Source organism: Urocampus carinirostris, chromosome 16, assembly GCF_059441175.1.
Source record: "Urocampus carinirostris isolate Australia breed hairy pipefish chromosome 16, RoL_Ucar_1.0, whole genome shotgun sequence".
Lineage (NCBI taxonomy): Eukaryota > Metazoa > Chordata > Actinopteri > Syngnathiformes > Syngnathidae > Urocampus > Urocampus carinirostris.
In genome coordinates this window covers 21,410,923-21,431,649 of record NC_142364.1, presented here as the reverse complement: position 1 = coordinate 21,431,649, position 20,727 = coordinate 21,410,923, and the positions used below count along the sequence as shown (strand labels likewise).

At 38.7% G+C, this 20,727-nt stretch overlaps 2 protein-coding genes across 17 annotated transcripts in view; both read right to left on the bottom strand.

The window, feature by feature from the left end:
* Nucleotides 1–248: 248 nt before the first annotated feature.
* Nucleotides 249–15,028, bottom strand: nop14 (NOP14 nucleolar protein homolog (yeast)). The gene is made up of 19 exons (XM_088319948.1): nucleotides 14,852–15,028; nucleotides 13,381–13,563; nucleotides 13,133–13,267; nucleotides 12,914–13,055; nucleotides 11,809–11,951; nucleotides 11,607–11,744; nucleotides 10,239–10,361; nucleotides 8,948–9,079; nucleotides 8,522–8,864; nucleotides 7,272–7,402; nucleotides 7,120–7,205; nucleotides 6,914–7,049; nucleotides 6,676–6,777; nucleotides 5,172–5,325; nucleotides 4,949–5,108; nucleotides 4,632–4,779; nucleotides 4,427–4,545; nucleotides 3,695–3,850; nucleotides 249–1,139 (listed from the first exon to the last, which is right to left on the bottom strand). Exons 2-19 carry the CDS (start codon nucleotides 13,561–13,563, stop codon nucleotides 1,043–1,045), a joined length of 2,628 nt encoding a protein of 875 aa, XP_088176074.1. The 5' UTR covers nucleotides 14,852–15,028; the 3' UTR covers nucleotides 249–1,042.
* Nucleotides 15,029–15,766: 738 nt separating this feature from the next.
* Nucleotides 15,767–20,727, bottom strand: part of add1 (adducin 1 (alpha)) — a 31,165-nt gene continuing 26,204 nt past the window's right edge. For 5 of the 16 annotated variants that reach the window (XM_088355291.1, XM_088355294.1, XM_088355292.1 and 2 more), the window contains one exon: nucleotides 15,767–17,483. In XM_088355291.1, coding sequence (XP_088211417.1) covers nucleotides 17,221–17,483 — 263 coding nt within the window. In that variant the 3' untranslated portion in view covers nucleotides 15,767–17,220. Of the gene's footprint in view, nucleotides 17,484–19,853; nucleotides 19,908–20,413; nucleotides 20,457–20,727 lie in introns of all 16 variants that reach the window. The other 11 variants (XM_088355295.1, XM_088355300.1, XM_088355296.1 and 8 more) reach the window with 7 other exon arrangements.

The window sequence follows — 20,727 nt, the reverse complement described above, 5'->3', positions numbered from 1 at the left end:
AAACAATGACAGAAAAAGAGACAAAGAGTAAAAAGATGAAGAGAAAGATGGGGCAGAGAAAAATGGGGGGGGGCAAAAAGAGTTAAGGGGGAAATATAGCCACAAGTTTGAGTGCCTGGCTTTGGTGACACCCAATGGACATATTTAAAACAGCAGCTCGTTTTTCTCAGCGTCAAATCTCTGGCCGGATTCATTTTGGTGGCACGCATGATCCAGCCCAATTGTTTCTTGAAATGAAAGAGAAATGCTTAGTGTATTAGCGATGGCTTTATTCGTAAGGAAAACCACGAAATTAATAAAATGGTAAACTTCCCTATAAATGGCGGCACGGCGGATGGGTGGTTAGTGCACAGCCCCACGGTGCAGAGGTTCAGGGCTCAAATCCAGCGACCGCAGCCTACCCGTGTGGAGTTTGCATGTTCTCCCTGTGCCTATGTGGGTTTCCTTCGGGCACACCGGTTTCCTCCCATATTCCCAAAAACATGCATGTCAGGTTAATTGGCCGGTCCAAATTGTCCCTAGGTGTGAATAAGCGAGTGGGTTGTCTGTCTCCGTGTGCCCTGCAATTGGCTGGCAATCAGTTTAGGGTGTCCCTCGTCCACGGCCTGAAGATTGCTGGGATGGGCTCCGGCACCCCCGCGATACTACTGAGGATAAGCGGTGCCGATAATGGAAGGATTTCTCTCAAACATCTAAAAGTACAATATACATTTTTAAGGATGAAGGGGAGGATTTATTTAGGTGCAGTTAAAACAGCATATTTTAATTTACATTAAAAAAGAGCATTGCACAGGGCATATGTTGCTCAAAATCAAACAGTTACCAGTCAGTGAGGATTTGCAAATGGCACATGTGAATATGTTTGCAATGTAAGAAATATGTATGAAAAAACTTTCACCACATATTTGCTTCAAAAATTGTAACTGACGAGGACATCTCTTATCTCCGGATGACCTTCACTACAGCAACAACAGGTTCAGATGATTGTGTTTAAGAAACCTCCAAAAATTGTACACCAAAGTCCATGTGTTGGCGGGATCCTTTATTTGCCCTTCTTCCTCTTGAGGGCCTTCCATTCTCCCTCCTGTGTGGCCAAGCTGCCGAAGAGCTTCCTGACCTTCACCTTTCTTTCCGCGTCCCTGCCGGTGACAAGAAAAATGTTGAGGGCGAGTGGTGTCCGCCATTGCCTCCACCGCGATGGCGACATATACGACCGTTTTTCTACCCATAACTCATTCATTGCCACAAATACGTTTTCAGAAGCATTGTTCCTGGGTGCCAAAACATAAAATACATTTTTCTTGTTTTATTAAAAAAAAAAAAAACTATTACAAAGGGTTAGGCGCTGCTCATCAGTAAGTACCAACCCTCTAGGAATAATGGCGGGATCCGCTTTGACCAGATCCTTGTCCACACATCGAGAAAGACCCCACCATCCTAGTGTTGCTTCCTTTTTCCAGTGAATGAGTGTACAGGCGACCCCATATACTAAGCATAGTAAACCAGTGTAGTGAAAATCGCGAAGATATGGATAAGTACCGTTAACGCTTCAACATAGCTTCTTTCAAAAAACAATCGTCAGGGCAGAGAGGGATGCATGTTCGCAGGAACGTGGTCACCAAGGGAGCACGATTACCATGGTGACCAAAATCGTCAAAGTTCTTGCTAAGTTCATGCATCAGTTCAGTGTTCATTCAATAAAATGTGCCCATGTGTTTATGGAAAGCAGTGTTAAGATCAGGGGTCGACCATGTTTTTCAAACAGAGCTACTTTTAGATACTAATAAGTGCGGAGGGAAGCCAGTTTGATATGCATTTATAAAATAATAACTTGCTTAGTACTATGTTGTTACCATGTTATTACCAGATAAATATTTGGAAGTAGGGTTAATTTGTCATCCCCTATAAAAAAAACATTTAACTAGAAAATCACTATGACCTAAAGACTAGTGAGCTATTTTCAGAACAGGTCTGCGGGAACCTCAGCTGTCCTCAGGGGGCGCCCTGAAGAATTTTCAAGAACTCTGGTTAAGATATTGGAATTATCACAAATTCAAAATAAGAACTGAAGTAAAAATTTTGCTGTCAGTGCTTTTCTTCACAAAACGCGGCTTTTCTCAAAAGTTTTCTCTGAAACGAGTTTAAGAAATTTAGCAATGTTCAACTGTAGTTTACTAAACAATGATAACAGCTTAAAAAATGAGCCAAATGAGATAGATTGTCTGGCTCTTCCCATTTAAGAAAAACTGAATAAGTTTAAATGCCTACCGCTTGAAAAAAAAAAAAACTCTTTTTCAAATTTAAACATAAAAAAAATCTTGACTTGAGCCTAGAATTTTACTCTATGGCTGATTTATTTTGAAATGAGACTACCGTATTTAATCATGTATAACGCGCACTTTTTAAATACCTGAAATAAACCTCAAAGTTTGGGTGTGCAGTGTATACGGGGTTTCATGGCAGTATTTTACCGTATTTGTGCAACAATCGATCATTGGATGCAATGGGAATGAACTCGGGACGCAGTGGTGAGCACTACACCACCAGCGATATACAGTAGCTGACGTACGAAAAGGCATTCGATTTTATCTCATGATCTCACATTTTTTATTTGCGGTACCAGCTAAAAATGTTAAAGACAGAACATGGTCTTGAAAGATATAAACAAATGCACAAGCGCAGCATGAGGGAAATAACGGAATTTGGAGGACATTAAATAAATACATAGTCAATCATATCTTGTATACCAACATATAATTGTTCATAGTTTATGTTGTCAAGCAATGATTTTAATCATGGCCGCAAGTATTAAAAAACGTTTAAGACTTAGTTGGAGCTGAAAAAAAGTAAAACGAGATTTTAAAACAGATTTTTTTTTAAAATTAGGGGTCTGCGTTATACACAAGAAAGTCTTTGAGTGTGAATGAACCGCTCCAACAATCTCATTCGATTTACGTTTTGGTAAAAATTTGCCACCCCTGGTTTTAAACGAACACGTCTTTTCTTAAACTTGTGGGGATGGATTATGTTTCGAACATGAGAACAGAGTGCAAAATAAAATGTACTGTGTTTTAATGTCACAGGATAGGCATGAACAGACGCTCCCCTACTTCCGACCATTCGACTTGCCAAAAACGGTCGATACAAAAAAAGATTTCAGGATGTCGAAAAATATCCGGACATTGCTGTGAGTTAGATTTTGTATTGTGTGCACCTTTTTCTGAGTTTCTTTCCAACACGTGGCGCTGTGAGAGGTCACCCAGCATCCACCCGGAAGTAAAAAAAGGAAATCCGCTTCCTCTTCTTAGTTTTTTATGTAAACATTCCATACTGTATCTCCAGCGCGCTAAAATGTTCTTCGACATTTTTATTGTTTAATATCTCGTGCATCCATTCAATATGGTTGGTGTAAAGTGTAAAGAAGCGGCGAGCCATTTATTTTAAAATGAAAGTGTAATAAGGAAGCTTGATGCGGTTGAGAAAATGGTCGGAACGCTTTTTTCCCCCAGTCAATTTTTACCCTGGAGGAAGACCTCTTGAGGCGCATCTTCCAAAAGTAAGTTAAGTTTAACTTTATCTTTAAAGCGCATATAATTTTATGAAATGCTTATTTTTCAGTACAAAACAATACAGGTTACTTATACAATCCATAAACATACAAATATAGCACTGAAGCAACTGATCTCGTTCGTACCTTTTCATGATGTCGTTGAGCTTCTCGTTGGCCAGGAAGTGCGTATCCTTCCTGATCTCCCTCAAAGCCCCCTTGAACTCCTTCTTGTACTTGTGGCGAAGTCTGTTCTCCTCCTTTTGCTCCCTGGTCGCGCCACGCTTCTTGCCATACTCCAACCTGCAGAAATGCAGAGGTCTCATTTCATCACGATTCATGCCGTGATTTGCCTTGCAAAAGAGCAGGTGCATTGAAATGAGACTTAATAACACACAGTCATTTAGGTCGATATTGGATCCTTCAAGAGTCATCAAGGAACAACTAGTGTAAATTGGCTGAGCTTAGAGAACTAGGGGCCAATATTGTGTAATAATATCACCTATGTTTACGTTTTTTCGTTGTAAATATAATATGTGTTGGATCCCTTAACCACTAGGGTCGTAGGCAGCACCATTTCCTGTGGTGTGTCTTGGCCAAGTATAGCCTGGTGGCGCCCATCCCTTTCCAGGCCAACATATGTTTCCGTCCAGTCTCGAACCGGGGACATTTCGCGTGTCAGGCGAAAGTGCTAACCACTGGACTACGGAAACACGATATTACATGTTTAAACAATTTGGTTCCACTTCATGATTGTGTTTCCCATGTTGTTGATTCTTAGAAAATGTATTCAGTTTTTGAGTTTGAAGCCAAGAATGTGGCAATATCTCATAAGGTTCTTGGGATGGGTGGGGGTCAAGGCACTTTATGTGTACATACACTTCAACAATCTTGGGTGTAAACAGCCGAAGAGGGACAGGCTTCTTCTTATCAAATACCAGACAGCTTAGAGGGAGTGGAGCGGCACCAAGGACCTCCAAGATAGCTCCTCGAAGCTCCTGCGGCACATTTTGAAGGACATGCTCACACAAAGCTTCTTCACACATATGGAATATGCTCCCCCCCAAAAGGGAAATAAACTCACCTTTAAGGGCTCTGGCAATATGTCCGAGGAGATATGTTGAGAGAGCATCGCTGTGATTGGCTGAAAGATTTGCTTGAAGCAAGCAATGTCCTTATACAGCTCGCAACATTTTTTCAGCAGCTCCAAGCATGTGAACACGCACGTCAGCCTGGCAACAACAGCAAAAATATGACTTATATATGCATTGTTGCAAAACTGGCGAACAAAGACCTTTTCTTATTTCTTTAGTTTGGTTAGCAGTTGATTTTCTTTAGTTGAGCTGCATACCTTTGTACAACTATCAAATAAACAGCGACGCCTTTGCCAACGTTATTTACCTGTAGTGATCGGCATCCAAATTATTCTTTAATACGAGTTTCCGCGTGGCCGACAGCGGCAGCGTTTCCCTTTTCCAACTCTTCCAAGATTCCGAATCAGACAGCACCAGCAGGTTGCTGTGTTTCCCCGTGCGACAGAATGGCGGAACCACACTGTAACCTGTCACATCAAAAGGAATAAAATAAGACAAAATAATCCGTTTGTTGAGGAGATGGCGTCTACCTGCAGATGTCTTGTCCCGCACGGCTAGGTGCAGTGTTCCGGACAGGAAATTAATGAGCTCGGGCAGGAAACGCTTGGAAAGAGAGACGTACTCCACCGCCAGACAGCACAAAACCAAACCTGACGTCACGTTCTCTAAAGACCTCACTGGACACTGTGCACACAAAATTTGTAGTCTTTATGGGAGAGCTGATACCTTGACATTTACTACATCCAACTAAACTTTGTTGTGCTGGATTACCGTACATTCCGGACTACTGAGCGCACCTGATAAAAAGCCACATACTCCAATTTAAGAGTGAAAGCTGACTTTGTCTCTGTTTAAGCGCAACCGAATTTCAAGCCAAAGGCTTAAACAGCAATTAAAATGAATTAATTCACATCCATTTCGTACATTTTGGAACCTGCGGACACTGGTGCCAACTGTGTGGGGAATTCAGCATGCCTTTTCGTGCAGAACACCAAGTACACCGTGCCCCCGCACACCTTAATGCATTTTCAACTGCACCATTGTCAGTTTGGCTCAGAGTTGTTTACATCACATGCGTTTGGATCATGTGACCATTCAAAATGGCTATTAAAAACACATATTTACTACCGTGCAATGAAAACATGAATGAAGGCCGCGTCTCGTAAAATGTGAACCCTATATTTATTGACGGTAGCGCCAGGGAAACCATACTGTAAAGGATAGTGCCAAATTGAAACACAGATGTGGTTTTAGTGCTGTTGTTATTGAAGGTTGCCGCGGACCAAGAGCATTCGCTTCACATCATTCCTGGAGGATTAAAGGAAACTTTAGAGACCTGACATTAACGCTGCTGATACGCAAAGAGAATTGTAGCATTTTTGTTTGGTAACTTCCAATGGTGTTCAATTCAAATGTATACATTATGGAACCAAGCTCTTAACGTAGATTTAATTTCATGCGCCTAATAGATCAAAGCGCATTACAAAAATATTTCACAAGTGACCATTTTGAAGGTGGGCCTCATATTTTCAAAAATAAAGCAATCAATTTTAAAAGTAATTGTCACTTACTCAACTAATCAATTAGTTGTCCATTTGATTCTACATAGCACTGAGAAATTGCTAAGTGTATGTGAAGTGTATTCTGTTCTCAACATCGAGTACCTGCAGAGATGACAGAGGATGCCAGTTTGTTATAAGACTATAAAACCTCACTTTTGTACATTGTTTTGACTATCATACACGGTTCTTATCATTGTTCCTTGATATCCGCACCCTTTCGGCTGGATCTTATTTTGTAACCAAGGAAAGTTAATAAAAGGAAAGTGCTCAGGGAAGGACTTTTCCAACTGGTTGCATTTTCATATCTGAGGTTTGGTCTCTCCCCTGTTCTCCTTGCAAGTTCAAAATCCGTTCATGTCTTCTCTTCTTATTTTGAGTGTCTACGATATTATAAACTCAACAATATGACTATACAAGTTGCACAATCATGTGTGACTATGACAACCCTATTCATTATACTTTGACAACGTACCTTGGTGAGAGCTTGTCCTATATATAGCAGTGCCGGGGTAGTGACTGGATGTCGAAAGTCAGACGCAGGGAAAAGCAACGCTGCCACCTTGAGATAAATAAGCTACAGGCACACAAAAGCTTTAATCAATACAAAAGGATGTTCTACACATTTGTCAGTATTCTACCAGCTAGAAATGACTAATAGGAGCACTATACGTGGTTTGGTTAAGAAAAATCGAATGACAAATAATGCTTACCATCTCTAGTGTTGGGAAGGCAGCATTCCCTTTGACTTCAAGCACTTCCTCCATTTCATGAGCAGTATCTCTAATGATAGTCTGCATGTACTTACAGGTTGCCCCTGGAAACATCTGACACAAGCTGTACACCTCTCTAAAAATACAAAAAAAAAGTTTTTATGTGGAATAAAAGATTCATATTAGCAAGCTAACCATAAACTCACGGAATTAGCTTGTCAATGGTGGTCAATTCAGGCGGGCTCCTTCCTGCCAGCTCTCCGAAGTACTCCAACAAGAAACCTGCCAATGTCTTTGACACAAGGATTGTGTCATATAAAATAAAGTAAATCATGTCAAAATTAACTGATTCCTATACCTGCAATTTGGTTTTATTCCCCATAGCCAGACTGGGGTGGTTGCACTTCTGAATGCGGGCCATAATGAGTTGCTGGTTGTCTGGTGTGTGACCTTCAAGCAGGTTTTGAAGGTCTTCGGCGTTTTCTGGGACTACAAAAACGAGGTGGGGGATCTCAATTGGATAATACAATTGAACGAAGAGCTGCCAAACATTAAACCTATATAATATATAATATAAATTCTAGTTGCATTTCAGAGCGCAATTTTTATGTCGGAAGCGGTACTTAAACAATGTCACTTAAGAAAACCGCACAAAAGTTCAAACACTTTTTTGGTGACCAAATTTAAGCACTTTTCAGGGACTTTCAACACCAGTTTTTTAATTTCTCCAGTACCATTAAATGAGATCCACTGTGTTCTGCAGATCTACAATTATTACTGTGACCTACATATGCAATTTTTAATCTTGCGTGAGCATTTATTAGGACATATGACTTAGATTTTGTGTAGATCGTGAATATATTTGTGGATCTGAACACTACATAAGTAAATATTTTTGAGACAAATATCTCCCCTTATAGGTGACGGGTAAAATGACAGTAATCTGTAGTTTACATTTTCAGTTGCAGGAGGTTCTTCCCATTATATTTACTACTGGGAAATGCTACTCTTATGTTGTATATGGCCCAGAATAGATATCCATAATTGATACAAAACCCTTTCAGTATTACACATTTCATAGTGCCCTGTTTAGGTTTAGCATGCATGACCCATAGGCGGCAATGACGCTGCATGGGACAATGCCATACAAACTAATGCCAGCTGCCATATATGACAAGGGAAGAAATGCAATGGCAAGGCGAAGCTATCAGAGAGCAGTTTCTGTCATCTTTATGCAGGCTAGAGAAAAATAGCAACAATTTCAAATATTTAAAAGCACTGAATCAAAAATTCAAGCACTTTTGAATCCCTGAAAACAATACATTAAAATGTAAGCATTTTCAACGATTTCAAGCACCAATGAAAACCTGCTGTTGCTGCAAATGTCCGGCAATTGGCACTAATACACCAAAAATAATCAAGGAACAATCAACATTGTCAACATAACTTTTGCCAAAGCTTAATAACCTTAAAAAACAACCCCAAAAAATGAGTTCTGTGTCATTTCCAATAAACAAGCGAAGTACACTACAGAAAATTCGTAGTATTTAGTAGCAGTGTGAATGAAAATGTTAGGTATTAACAGTTTGCTATCATGCTAATGGTTACCAGGAAACGTGTATGGAAGCTCAGCTTTGGCTGCTTCCTGCTGGGCTTTCTTCTCCTGGCTTTTCTGCAGCTTGATCTCATCTTCTTCCTCTTCTTTCTCGCTTTCTTGCTCAGACTCCAAGTCTGAAAGACCATCCTCCTCATTTTCTTCCTCCTCTTCCTCTTCTGCTTCCATTTCCTCACTGGTGCCAAAATCCTCCTCTTCTTCCTCCTGCTCCTTGCCGCCATCACTACCTTCTAGTTCTTCTTCTTCTTCTTCCTCCTCAGATCCTTCCCCTTCCGCTTTTGCTTCTGCTTCTTCTTCATCTTTTTCTCCAGCTTCATCAAAATTCCATTTGCCGTCCTTAACAACAAAGCAAGTGTATATTAGAAAAATGCATATTCTGTGCATGGAATGTGTTTCCACACACTAGTATCTCATGTCACCTTGTAAGATAACGTTTTCTTGTCTTCTTTGTCCAGGATGAAGCCATCTTGGAGGTCGTCGGCCGACATGTGACTACGACTGGGCGCCGCGACCACCTCTTCATCGCCCATCATCCTCCTCAACCGATCCGCCTTGGGGAGTGACACCTCTGATGTCAGACCTTTTTATTTTCTCCACGTCAAAATATACAAATATTTTAATTTATCGATCTTAATTTAACTTTTCAAAGTAAAGTGGGTTTTTTCATATCAAAAATATCCAAATATATATTTTTGATGATTTCATTAAATCAAATAAATAACAAATATTACAATATATAATTCCACACTTTTTTGGGTTTAACTTAAAAATATATTAACAAAGGTTTTCTCTGCAAGGGTATTTTGCAATGTGAAAGCAAAAGCATTTAAGCTTTAACTCAAAACTGAAAGCTGCATTTAAAGGTTAAAACCTGCTTCAACTAAAAAGTTAAGTCTTCATTTAAGACATATAGCAGCAGGAAGGTGACTTTATGCTTGTAATCTCAGTTTTTTTGTTAGTGTAGCTTGAAAATGGTAAAAGTAAGATAATACCCGTTCTAAATACAGTCCCAACGCCAACTCAAACCCCCAAAAAGATGAAAAAAGATAAATTTATTAGAGCTAGTCCAAGATATGCACATTCTCGAGAGATTAGCTGACTCAGGCTGTGATCATTACTTTAAGCCGGGAGATGGCGGTAGAAAGCAACATAGTTTCAAATTCCGGACAGCACCATTAACTAATTAAGTTTGAGTTGACTAACTCAAAAGTTAAAGGTTTAATGCTGGCTTCGATCTAGAAGTAGCACTTTGAAGCTTAATGTTAGGAGTTAGATTTAAAAACCTAATTCAATTGACATGAACCCATAAGCTTTACTTAAGAAGTAAAGCAGCATGAAAGCTTTAACTCAATTGTTGCAGCAGAATTAAACCTTCAACTTAAATTCAGATTAACTAACTCAAACGTTAAAGCTTCAAAACTACCTCAAGAGGAGATGGACATAATGCAGAACACAATTTCTTCTGACTAACAGGGAAGAATGTTATCAAATTAACTAACAGCTTGGTTTTATTTTCTCGTTCTTAGTACCTGCTGATTGGCTGATTGAGCCACATACTGCTTCACCCAAAAATTGTACCATAAGAATTAGCCTGCTTTCCAAAATTTTTAGGCTGCTTAGTTTGGCCTATATGCTGACAGATAGGTCCACACATGACAACTTTTTCTCCCTGCTTTTTTGCGTTTTCAGAACATGGTTTTGTGAAGGCACCTCTAGTTTCTGCAGCTTCTCTCGCTCCTCTCTGGCAAGCTCCTCGGGCGTCTTCAATTTTTCAGAGGGCTGAGCCTTCATCTCAAAGCCCAATTCCCTCACAGTCTTGTCGTACTCGTCCAACTGCAAAAACAGAAAGGAATGCAGTGTTTTTCGTAGAATTTTGAGATCCTGGTGAGAGGACAGTGTAGGGGGTGTCCTGGGGCATGCCCTCCACAGAATACAATTTTGTACATTTGAAATTTAAACGCATTGATCTGGTGCATTGTTGGAGCAAAATTAAAAAGAAAATTGTGTGATGAGTGTGTGCCCTTATAAAACTATTGAATCATAAATTGGTAGTTATGAGAGCCAATTACGCATCAAACAAGTCACACCCACAAAACATGGTAAACAGGACAGGAGTTTCATGCAACAAATACATGCCATTTTTACTCACTGCAAGACAATAGAATAAAAAATTATGTAATCAATACGCTTAAAAAATAAATGCTTTATTGAGGATATTGTTTAGAAGTGTACCCTGGCAAAGATAGCTAGCAAGCTAGATAGATAGCTAGATAAATATATTCATCCCCGTAGGGAAATTTCCAGCAGTATCCTCGTGTTAAAATATAAAATAAGAGATATAGAATACAAAAAATACCCAATATAACGTGTTGTCAATCTACGATAATGATGTTGACTGTTACCTATGACTGAGACGATCTAGATTAGAGCTGAAATGGACAAAACCAGATCGGGCTAGCAAAAAAATGTTTTTTTAGATCTATTTTTTGTAAGATTATGCATAAAGTAAATGTATTGTACCATTACATAATTCCAGTTTTTTTCACTCTACTGTGAACTTTAAAGTAATTTAAACTATTTTATAGTGGGCAACTTTAAAGTCAAGCAACAGAGAATCCCTGAAATACATACAAAAATGAGAAGTATTAATGCTTCAGTGCCTAAAAAAAAACAATTAAGTAAAATAACTTTTACTTATTTACAATTCAACTTTTAACAAATGTAGACCGAAACCTCTTAAAAACACTGCCAACACCAACAACCCCCCTGCCTTCTCAGCACACAAATTAGCGCTGCTACAGAGACAACACCAGGCATATTAATCAATCAACCAATTCACCAAAAGTGAAGACAAAAAAGGCATGCAAGCAAACAGACCAAGGCATTTGCGATCTTTTTAAAATTATATATCAAAGTTATTTTGAATAATTTCACAATTAAACATATTTGAATACATTATATTTTTTAACAATAAAACTTTATGAGACCTTGGCAGGAACCAATTCATCCCTGGCGGCCCGCCATGACTTTCAATGATATGGGATGACAAGCTAGATTTGGTGAAGATGTCGCTCCAACCTTTGGTTTTTCCTGCGGTTTGTCGTCTCGCTGAACTTTGGGCTTCCTTTGCATCATGAGCATCTGTACACTCTTCCACTCTTGGTCCAGCTTCTCGGTTAGCTCGTGTGCCTCCTCCTTTTGCACCTGTCGCTCTCTCTGTGTACAACGAAAAAGGTTGGCGTGTTGATTTGTAGTGTCTCGTGGCGAGGAGACGACTCACCTTCTCCTTTTTGGACTTTTGGATGAGCTCCTCGATCAGCTCCTGCCGGGATTTGGCTTTTGGGGCCCCTTCGTCGTCCGGCTGCTCTCCAGTCTTTTTTCTCAGGAGACCCCCGCCGCCAAAGTGAGATGCCGTTAGCTCGGCTAAAAGATGCAAAGTGCAAAAAAATGTTTTTAAATAAAACATCACAGTTGTTGTTTTTTTATTTTAATAAGAACAGAATTTGAATATTTTTCTGTATGTTACAAAAGTATTTAATTAAAATGACTTATTTAAATAAACAAAATACATGAACCATCATATAAAAATAATTTTATTGCTCAAATGTCAAGAACTTTGCATCTACTTTAAGAGCCTCACCTAGAGGGAGATGACCTAAATATTCATAATCTTGCTGCTACAGGTACATTAAAACAAAAAAAAATGCAAAAAACAGTGGAAAAAATATGTGGTTTGGTCACTTTAAGTCTCTGTTATTAGTATTCTTCATTGTGCTTTTATAGCAGTAGTTTTGGGATGCACCACAGAGACATCTAGTGGTCAAATAATACACACTGACCCTTTAACAAGTTTTACGATAATATCAGTTTTTGAGCCAATACTTCTCTTAAATTATTACCCATTTTTAAAAAATGTTAATTTAATATTTCTTTTTATATTGTTGTCTAAAGCAGCGTAATTTGAACTCTATCAGTGTATTGTTTAAGTTAGCTTGAAATATGTTGTTTCTGTTATTTCTAAATCAAACTTAGGCTCATCCTTAACTCACTCAGTACCGTCCCTAAATGTCGAAATGGAAAAATGGTTTTAATGTTTCATTTCAAAAAAATAATTAGAAAGTGTTCGAGCAGCTCTTCAGTAAGTATCAGGCCTCTAGGAATGTTTTCAGTATGAAAAAACACCATTAGATGGCAGGAGAGGCCTTGATCAGATCTTAGTCCGCACATTTAGGAGGCCCCCACTTCCTAGTTTTGCTTCCAGCAATTGAGTGTATACGTATTTGTAGTCGTTTATTTTTTCTTACTTATATATTTAGTTTATTTTTAAAATCAGTAAAACCTTTATACTGTAAACATAAGCCTTAGTATGCATATTTCTTTCACACCTGACAGAAGTCCTTTTTCCTCTGACTCGTCATCGCTGTTCACCATGTCTGTGAATTTCTCCATTTCAGACAGCGATTGTCCATAATGAGTCAGCTCCTCTTCCTCGTTCAGGTTGTACAAGCCTTTCTTCTCATGGGAACGCTAAAATGGGTCAGTTAAAAGCCTTTCAGGAGACTTCAACACATTTAAAGGTTGGTAAAAGTGGCCGCACAGCTTACCTTCCTCTCCATGGCAAACCTTTGAAGGATCTTTTCTTCGGGTGCCATTTTGGAGTTGTACTCCCCGAAACGTCTGTCGATGAATTTGCTGCTCTTGTTCTTTTGTCTGTATTCCTTCAGGAGTGTCTCCTTTCTCTTTTGGATAAAGAGAAAAATGTTATAACACGTGAATGAACCTCAGTGGACATTTGAGCTGATTCAAACTAAAATGGGGAAGGAAAAAAACATGCAATCGTCTCAAGTCTCACCTTTTTGATGGCTTTAGAGCGGGACACTCCTGGTAGGCCCACATCATGCTTGCTTTTTCTCCCAAGCACATCAAATTTTTTACGGTTGATTTTCACCTCAAAAGGGTTGTTCTTGATCTCGACAGCAGTTTTAGTCTTGCGAACTTTGTCTGCCACATTCCGTTTTTTTGGTGCTTTCCCCATCTGAAATATTTTTAATTTTCATTATTGACAGGTCTAAATATAACGGAAGCTAGAGCTCTTGTTGGTGATAGAAAGGAGTGGAGAGGTGTTGTGAAAGGATAGTGGGATTGTGGACGCGTTCTTAAGGATGGGCTGGGCACCCGTATGATGCAGCAGGGGTAAACCAGTGAAAGCTGTCGGGCCCTGCTGTTGAACAAAAGAGTGTGTTGTGTCACCCTGACCCGAGTGACATGCCGCTTTTTGGTGTCCCTTTTCATCTGGAGGGACGAAAGCATGACCAACTTGGGTGCCGAGGTGCCTAACTTGTTTGGGTGTTTGGGCAATTGGGTTGGTCATGGTCCAAAAATGTTTGTGTTTTTTTCTGCTATTTATTTCCCTTTTATTTTTTTTGTATTTGTGTCTTGCTGTCGGTCACCCCTCTTGAGGGATATGACCAAGGTAGATAGATATAAATTATTGACAGATCATTGATAAAGAATCACTCATATTGTGTAAATATATTTAAAATTAGAATCTGCTATACACATTGCCCACTTCGACGGATCCTAGCCTTTTGATAATCCAATTGGTCAGCTAAATCACAATATTTTTCCAAATTTTACATTCAGTATTAATAAATGCTTTCAAATTCACCTGTTCTTTCGGAGTACCTTTGTAGATCACTACAAATTATAGTGAAATTTGTGACAAAGTTCACATATAAATGGAACTTTATGGTACAGAGCAAAAATCATCAACTGTAAATCCAGATTGTTCAGGTCACCCAGTTTTCATCAATTTCAAACAGATCCCTTAAAACAAGGACTACAAGCTAAGAGACACTTTCTTCCCCGAAGCCACCACCACCCTAGACAAATACACAAGACCGTGGAAAAAATATCTTGCGTATATATTGTAGTACATGTACTGTAAATTCATATATTATGCATTTACTCCCAAAATTTGCAAAATGCTGCTAATGCCATTGCACTTATTTCAGATGCACAAATTCAAGCGGTGCATTGAAAACTTTGCCTATCCTAGTTGAAGTATTTATTCCTTTTCATATTGTTTTTATTTTGCCGAGTGTCACGTTTATATCAATGACAAGACAAATTCAAGTCTATATTTCAAACCATTCCAAAGTTAAAACGAAATGAGAAACCTTTTATTTTTTTACTATGTCAGGCTTCAAATATTTTAAGTTTAAATTGTCTTGAAGACATTTGTTCCAGTTTTAGTTTCTAACACATCAGCTATGTTATCGTAACTATTCACAAACAGTACATACCACCTCTTAAGAAATTACCTTGTGTCGGGAAAAGGCTTTAAAAATCCCACAAGGGAAAGAACATTAAATCACTAAATGGAGACTGAAAGTACTTAAATAATTATAAAGGAGTTTCAATTCACGATCCACGTTTTTTCGCTTGTGATTAGCCGGAAGATCCTACGCAACGGGGTTAAAGGTAAAAAACAAAGAAAGGCGATCTGCACAAACTAGTGCATGCTGACATGCCTACAGCGCCACTAAGCGTTCATAAATATAATTACATGCTAGGGGGAAATTCACTTTATAAATCTCGTTTAAAATATGACAAAATATTTTCGGTAAGAATTTCGTCAGGGAACTTAAAATTGAATACATTCTATTTTTTTTTTTTTTACTGATTTTTGACTATTTCCTTTGAGAAATGTTCAACATAGTCGAGTCATGTGTATTTGTCTGGCCCTTGATCACAGGAAGTCTCTAAATGCTGCACACACCACGGATTATTGCAAACTACTGACTATTACACAATCCCCCGATCTAAAACCTACACGAGGGCAAGGAAAAACTCAAAAACCTCAACATGAGGGGAAAATAATTAACTATTTGCCCAATTGCACAGCCACCAAAGCGTGGCTTTTGTGAATGCTGGGTCTTGTTTTCTGAGAATCTACTGCACCTACTGGTAAAATATATTAAAAACCAAGGGTAATCTGCATATTACACTGCTATTCTTTTGAACACTACTGTATACATATGCTTGTATAACAAAAAATAAGAGAGAAAATACGAGTAATGTTAATGAAAATAAAGAAAATTTGCAATTGACAGATTGATGGACATAAACTGATTTTTGTAACTAAATATTATAATTCTGACAGTATAAAATTAACTATCAATGCTAATTGCTAATGTAAAAACAAATGAATGTTGTAAATCAATGGAACAACTCAGAGTGATTCATTTGACTTTATTGAACTTATATCGGAAGATTGTGGAGTTGTAACAATGGACGGTATGTCTACAGCACATACATGAATTAAAAGGCAAATATGTTGAAATAGTTTGCAGAGTGTAGTCAAGAAAAAAAAGAAAAACAGTGGTTTTCAGTGCTCTCTCACAGGAAGTTGACTATGGCTCGTCTATAGCGTGACAAAATAAAACATTGCAAATCAGGGAAAACACACATCAAAAACAATATGTTTATCTTTGTACACATTACTTCATAGTAAAGCAACCACTAGGACAAATCCCATAACAGACAGGTTAATTGGCAGGTCATTGAATTAGTACATTTTTCGCAATTATAAGCATTGAAATGAGTCATTCTGCGTTCACTTGATTTTGGTTTAAAGACACTTTTTAAATTGTTATACAATCCCAATACATTCTTGTGGTTACTATAGCTGACGTTACTTTGCACTGGGTGCCGCATATTTGACATGCATTTAAAAAAAGGCCAGCAGAGTTGACAGTAGCCATTACACCAAAAAAATTGTTTTTTTTTGTTTGTTTTTTACACTGTATACAAAATTGACACGCGCTAAAACAGGGGTCGGCAACCAATTGCTTGAGAGCCAGAAATGGCTCTTTCAATGAGCTAATGAGATAAAACATGGGCCATAGTAATCTTCTCACTGACTTTACCATTTTTATGTATGCAACACAGTAAGCTGTTAGTTCGTTCCAAAATATATAGGGCAAAGTTTCAGTTCCAGTTTACAATCACGATGTTACACCAACAGACCCCGTTTTGGTGGTACGTCTCTTAGGAATCCTTTAAATGGAAGCTCAATAAAAATCTGAAAAGAATCAAACTATCTTCACTGTTGAGACACTTTATGATGAAAACCCACAGAACAAACCTTAAACACCCGAAATGCCAACCAAGCACCCTGAGCAATTTGGGTGAGTGGTAGGCATGGGCAGAGCTCTGCACACATAGCACACTCCCCTATATACATCCGTATGCTTCTCGTTTGAAGTATTTTGTGACATTTTCACTAAAGAACTCTGCTCGCACCTCATTTTGAAACCATTATATATGACAAAAATAACGGTCAAAATGAGCCTTGACAAAGTAACTTTGGGAAGGAAACACATTTTAAATGGTATATTTGTTGATATGGCAAAGAAGCTTTGGCATTATTATTATTATTATTTCATATTTATTTTATAAAGTAATCAAATGTCATAGACTGAAATAAGATGTGGTGAAAAATTAGCTTTTGTCTGGAAAATATATGGTGTGGTTGAATGTCTAAAAAAAATATATTTTGATTTCATAGCTGTGCAAGTCAAAAAGGTTCCCGACCCCTGCGCTCAATAAACATTAAAAGTTAAAAGCTAGTGAATAGTGGCGTTAAAACGAAAAAAAAAAAAAGGTACAAGTGTGTGGAAGCTTCTGTTTAGGACTCAGCCTTCTTTTTGTTTTTCTTCAAGAAGGATGGAGTACGGAATTTCTTTTTCTTTTTGGAGGGGGATTTGCTGGGGGACTCATCACCTTCTGCTTCGGCAGCCACTTCCACATCATTTGTGGGTTCTGCGGCAGCCGTATCTTCGGCGGGCATTGTCGGGACATCAGACGGGTCGTCGGGGGTGAGGTCGGGCAGGGTCTGTCTCAGTGTGGCGGCATCGCTGTCGTCCTTAAACGTGGGCTCCGGCAAGGTCTCTGATGGGGGACATTGGTGACGGTTAATAGAATGAAAGAATGGCAGCATTATCAGTGTTGGGAGTAATGTGTTACCAAAGACAGCGTTACAGGAACGCCATTCATTTTCTTGTACTAGAGGTAAGATCTTAGGCCTGAGCCTAAACCCGGACTGGAATTCAGGTTGGGTCAGGTCTTGAATATCAATCATTGCGTTCAGGTTTGGGCCGGGCTTTTCTCTCGCCGATTTATTTTTCAATTAAACACCCGTCATTATTCTGTTTCTTATTCTTGCTGGTGGATCCGTGCAGCGCAGCAACATACTTGTCGGTGAGTACGCTCTGTTAGACACGGAGAAGCGGGTGCGAAACACGGATCCAGCTTTTATAACCGCGGGCCGTGTCGGGCGGGATTTCTTCAGCCCCATCTTACCTCTATCTTGTAACTAAAACTGTAAGACGTTGCATTGCTCCGCTACTTTTTAAAAGCAGACCATGAAATATAATGCATTCTGTCCATTGACGGTTTCTTCTCTGCTGATGTTGTAATACACGACCCTCATTTCGCCAGCAACAACGCTAAATACTTAAAACAGGTAAGCTTGGGATGTTTATAACCACCTACAAAATACAACTGAACAGAGTTACGTTGGCAGCGTTTCAACCAGTGTACGTGTAGTTTCTCTTTACTGATGTTCTGTAATTTGTCCTTCAGTTTACACTCGCTTCCACATCATATATATAATTATATAAGAAAATGATTAAATTGGTGGGTCAGTTTGTACGCACATTTTTGATTATTTCATTACGTGACTATTTTTAAGAAGTTTTAGGGGGTTAGCTTCAAAGGAAGTATATACAGTAAATTGTAACGAGATAGTTCTGAGTAACGTGCTAATTTTGGGTGTCAGTAATCTGGAAGGTAACACAAATAATTTTTAAATTAAGTCACTAGTAACTGTAACTGATATGTTTATTCTGTTTTGAATATTGGACAAATGCAAAATAAAGTTATAAGATGCCAGTTACTTATTTTTGACTTACTGTTGTTCGTTGTTTTGATTATTGCATCTTGAATTCACCATCTTTAAATTCTTATTCACCCATCCATCCATTTTCTGCACCGCTTATCCTTACTAGGAGCGCAGGGGTGCTAGAGCCAATCCCAGCCAGTAGGCAGGGGACATCCCGAACTGGTTGCCAGCCAGTCGCAGGGCACACAGATACAGACAACTCACTTGCTCATTCACACTTAGGGACAATTTGAACTAGCCAATGACCTGACATGCATGTACGTATTTGGAATGTGGGAGGAAACAGGAAACAGGAAATCCGCGCAGGCACGGGGAGAACATGCAAACTCCACATGGGGGAGGCTGCGGTAGCTGGACTCCAATACTGCGTGCTACCAGCCGAGTCGCTGTGCCTCCCTTCAAATTTCTATTATTCTCTATGAATCTTACCCTCCATTTCACAATAAAGCAAATGTTCAGTTTGAGATTCTTTTAAATAACAAATTGATCAAAGGAGCATGTTAATTATGTGTATGTTTGTTGTAAAGGACGGCTGGGATGTGCGCTAGCACCCTATGGACCCTTGTGCGGATAAATGGTTCAGAAATGGATGGATGGATGTTTTAAATTTTTAGCATTACCGAGAACGTCTTACTATTTATGAACTTTAATAGGAATTTAAAAATGGGTTTGTGTAATTGACTGCTTGCATGAGTAGAAAAGTTTGGAAATTTTTGGAACTAATCCCATGAAATCTAATTATTATTCTATGGTCGATATGAGAACAATAGCCAATATAAATATTGGATTTGGGACATTACGAATTTACCCTGCATATAAAAGAGTAATCATCAGCCTCCCAGACGTTTCCTTTGTATGAATGACTAATACCAATACGGAAAAGCAGTAATTAAGTCTGAGAGGACATTTACAGCTTTATTTCTGCCCTTTTTTCATTGTTGTGTTCAAATGTCACTTAATAAGAGGTTTGGAGGTACAGTATAGACCTAGGTTTGAAAGTCAACCTGATACTCCAGTGTTCTTCGAAGCCTATCAGTACCGAACATCACATCTCATTATCCTGCTGCCATTTGGTAACAAATTATTAATAATGAAGAAAAATACTGCATCGCCTCAAACTTTAGCCTCTACCCTGAAAACACAAATAACCATTTTCTTTAGTTTATTTCTCCTTAACCTGTAAAGTGATTACAAATGGCATACCAAAATTGTGCTGCGGATGTACACATTTTTGATGCACGAGGTCCCACATGTATATACACCAATTAAAATATTTGGATAAATGAAAAAATAATTCGACATAACAAGACTTGGCCACTGAATAAGAAAATGAAACCGCACTTCTCCACGAATTTTACCTTCATTTAAACAGCATAATCTTAACAAGTGCCATTCCTGTGGTCACTTTCACCCTGCGTATGTGGACAAAAATATATGAATCAATGTATATTCTGATAGAGCCTACTTTCAAATCCACACAAGTGAAAGCCACCACACCACACAGCAACATTCTTAACCTCCTGAGACCGAAAACTCCAACGTTCTTGCTCTACTGGTAAATAACAAGAACCTAAAGTAAATGTGCATGATAAGTAAATTTCGGAACCCTTTATTATCTGTAAGTATGATGTCTGTCTGAATAAAAGGGTCGCAGGAGGATAATTTATTCTGAAAGGATGTGCGAGTTAAAATGTAGCCAAAGAATTCAAAACAAGCCACTTTAAGCACCAACAACCACAGGAAATGAATAAACCTCCGTCTCTATATTAGTCCAACATTATTCAGCCTACTACACGGCTGTTCCTTCTCCTACACACCCACACACAGATGCATATAACAATAGGTTGTCAGTTTGGCCTTGTAGCAGCGTTTCCAAGCCAGCCACAGCATTAAAAGCCAACAGGAGAAAGCCACTCACAAACACTTAAACAAGGCACTTGTGTACCTGCTGAAGGAGACATCTGTAACATAAAAAAGCAAAACAAAAAAAAACACATTCACATTGGAGGATTTCACCCAATCATATTCAGGAGGAAAGTGAGGGCATTTTTCCTTTGTCGGTTGTCAGAAAGGTGTTAAGGAAGCTGATACAAAAGGTGGGTGGCGAGCGTTACTTAAGAATTATCCACAACTCTTTTTTTTTCTTTTCTTTAAGGGGGAGATGGGCTCTGTAGGAGCATGGATATTCCAACTTGGAAGAGCTAACAAATACAAAAGACAGATACCTTTACA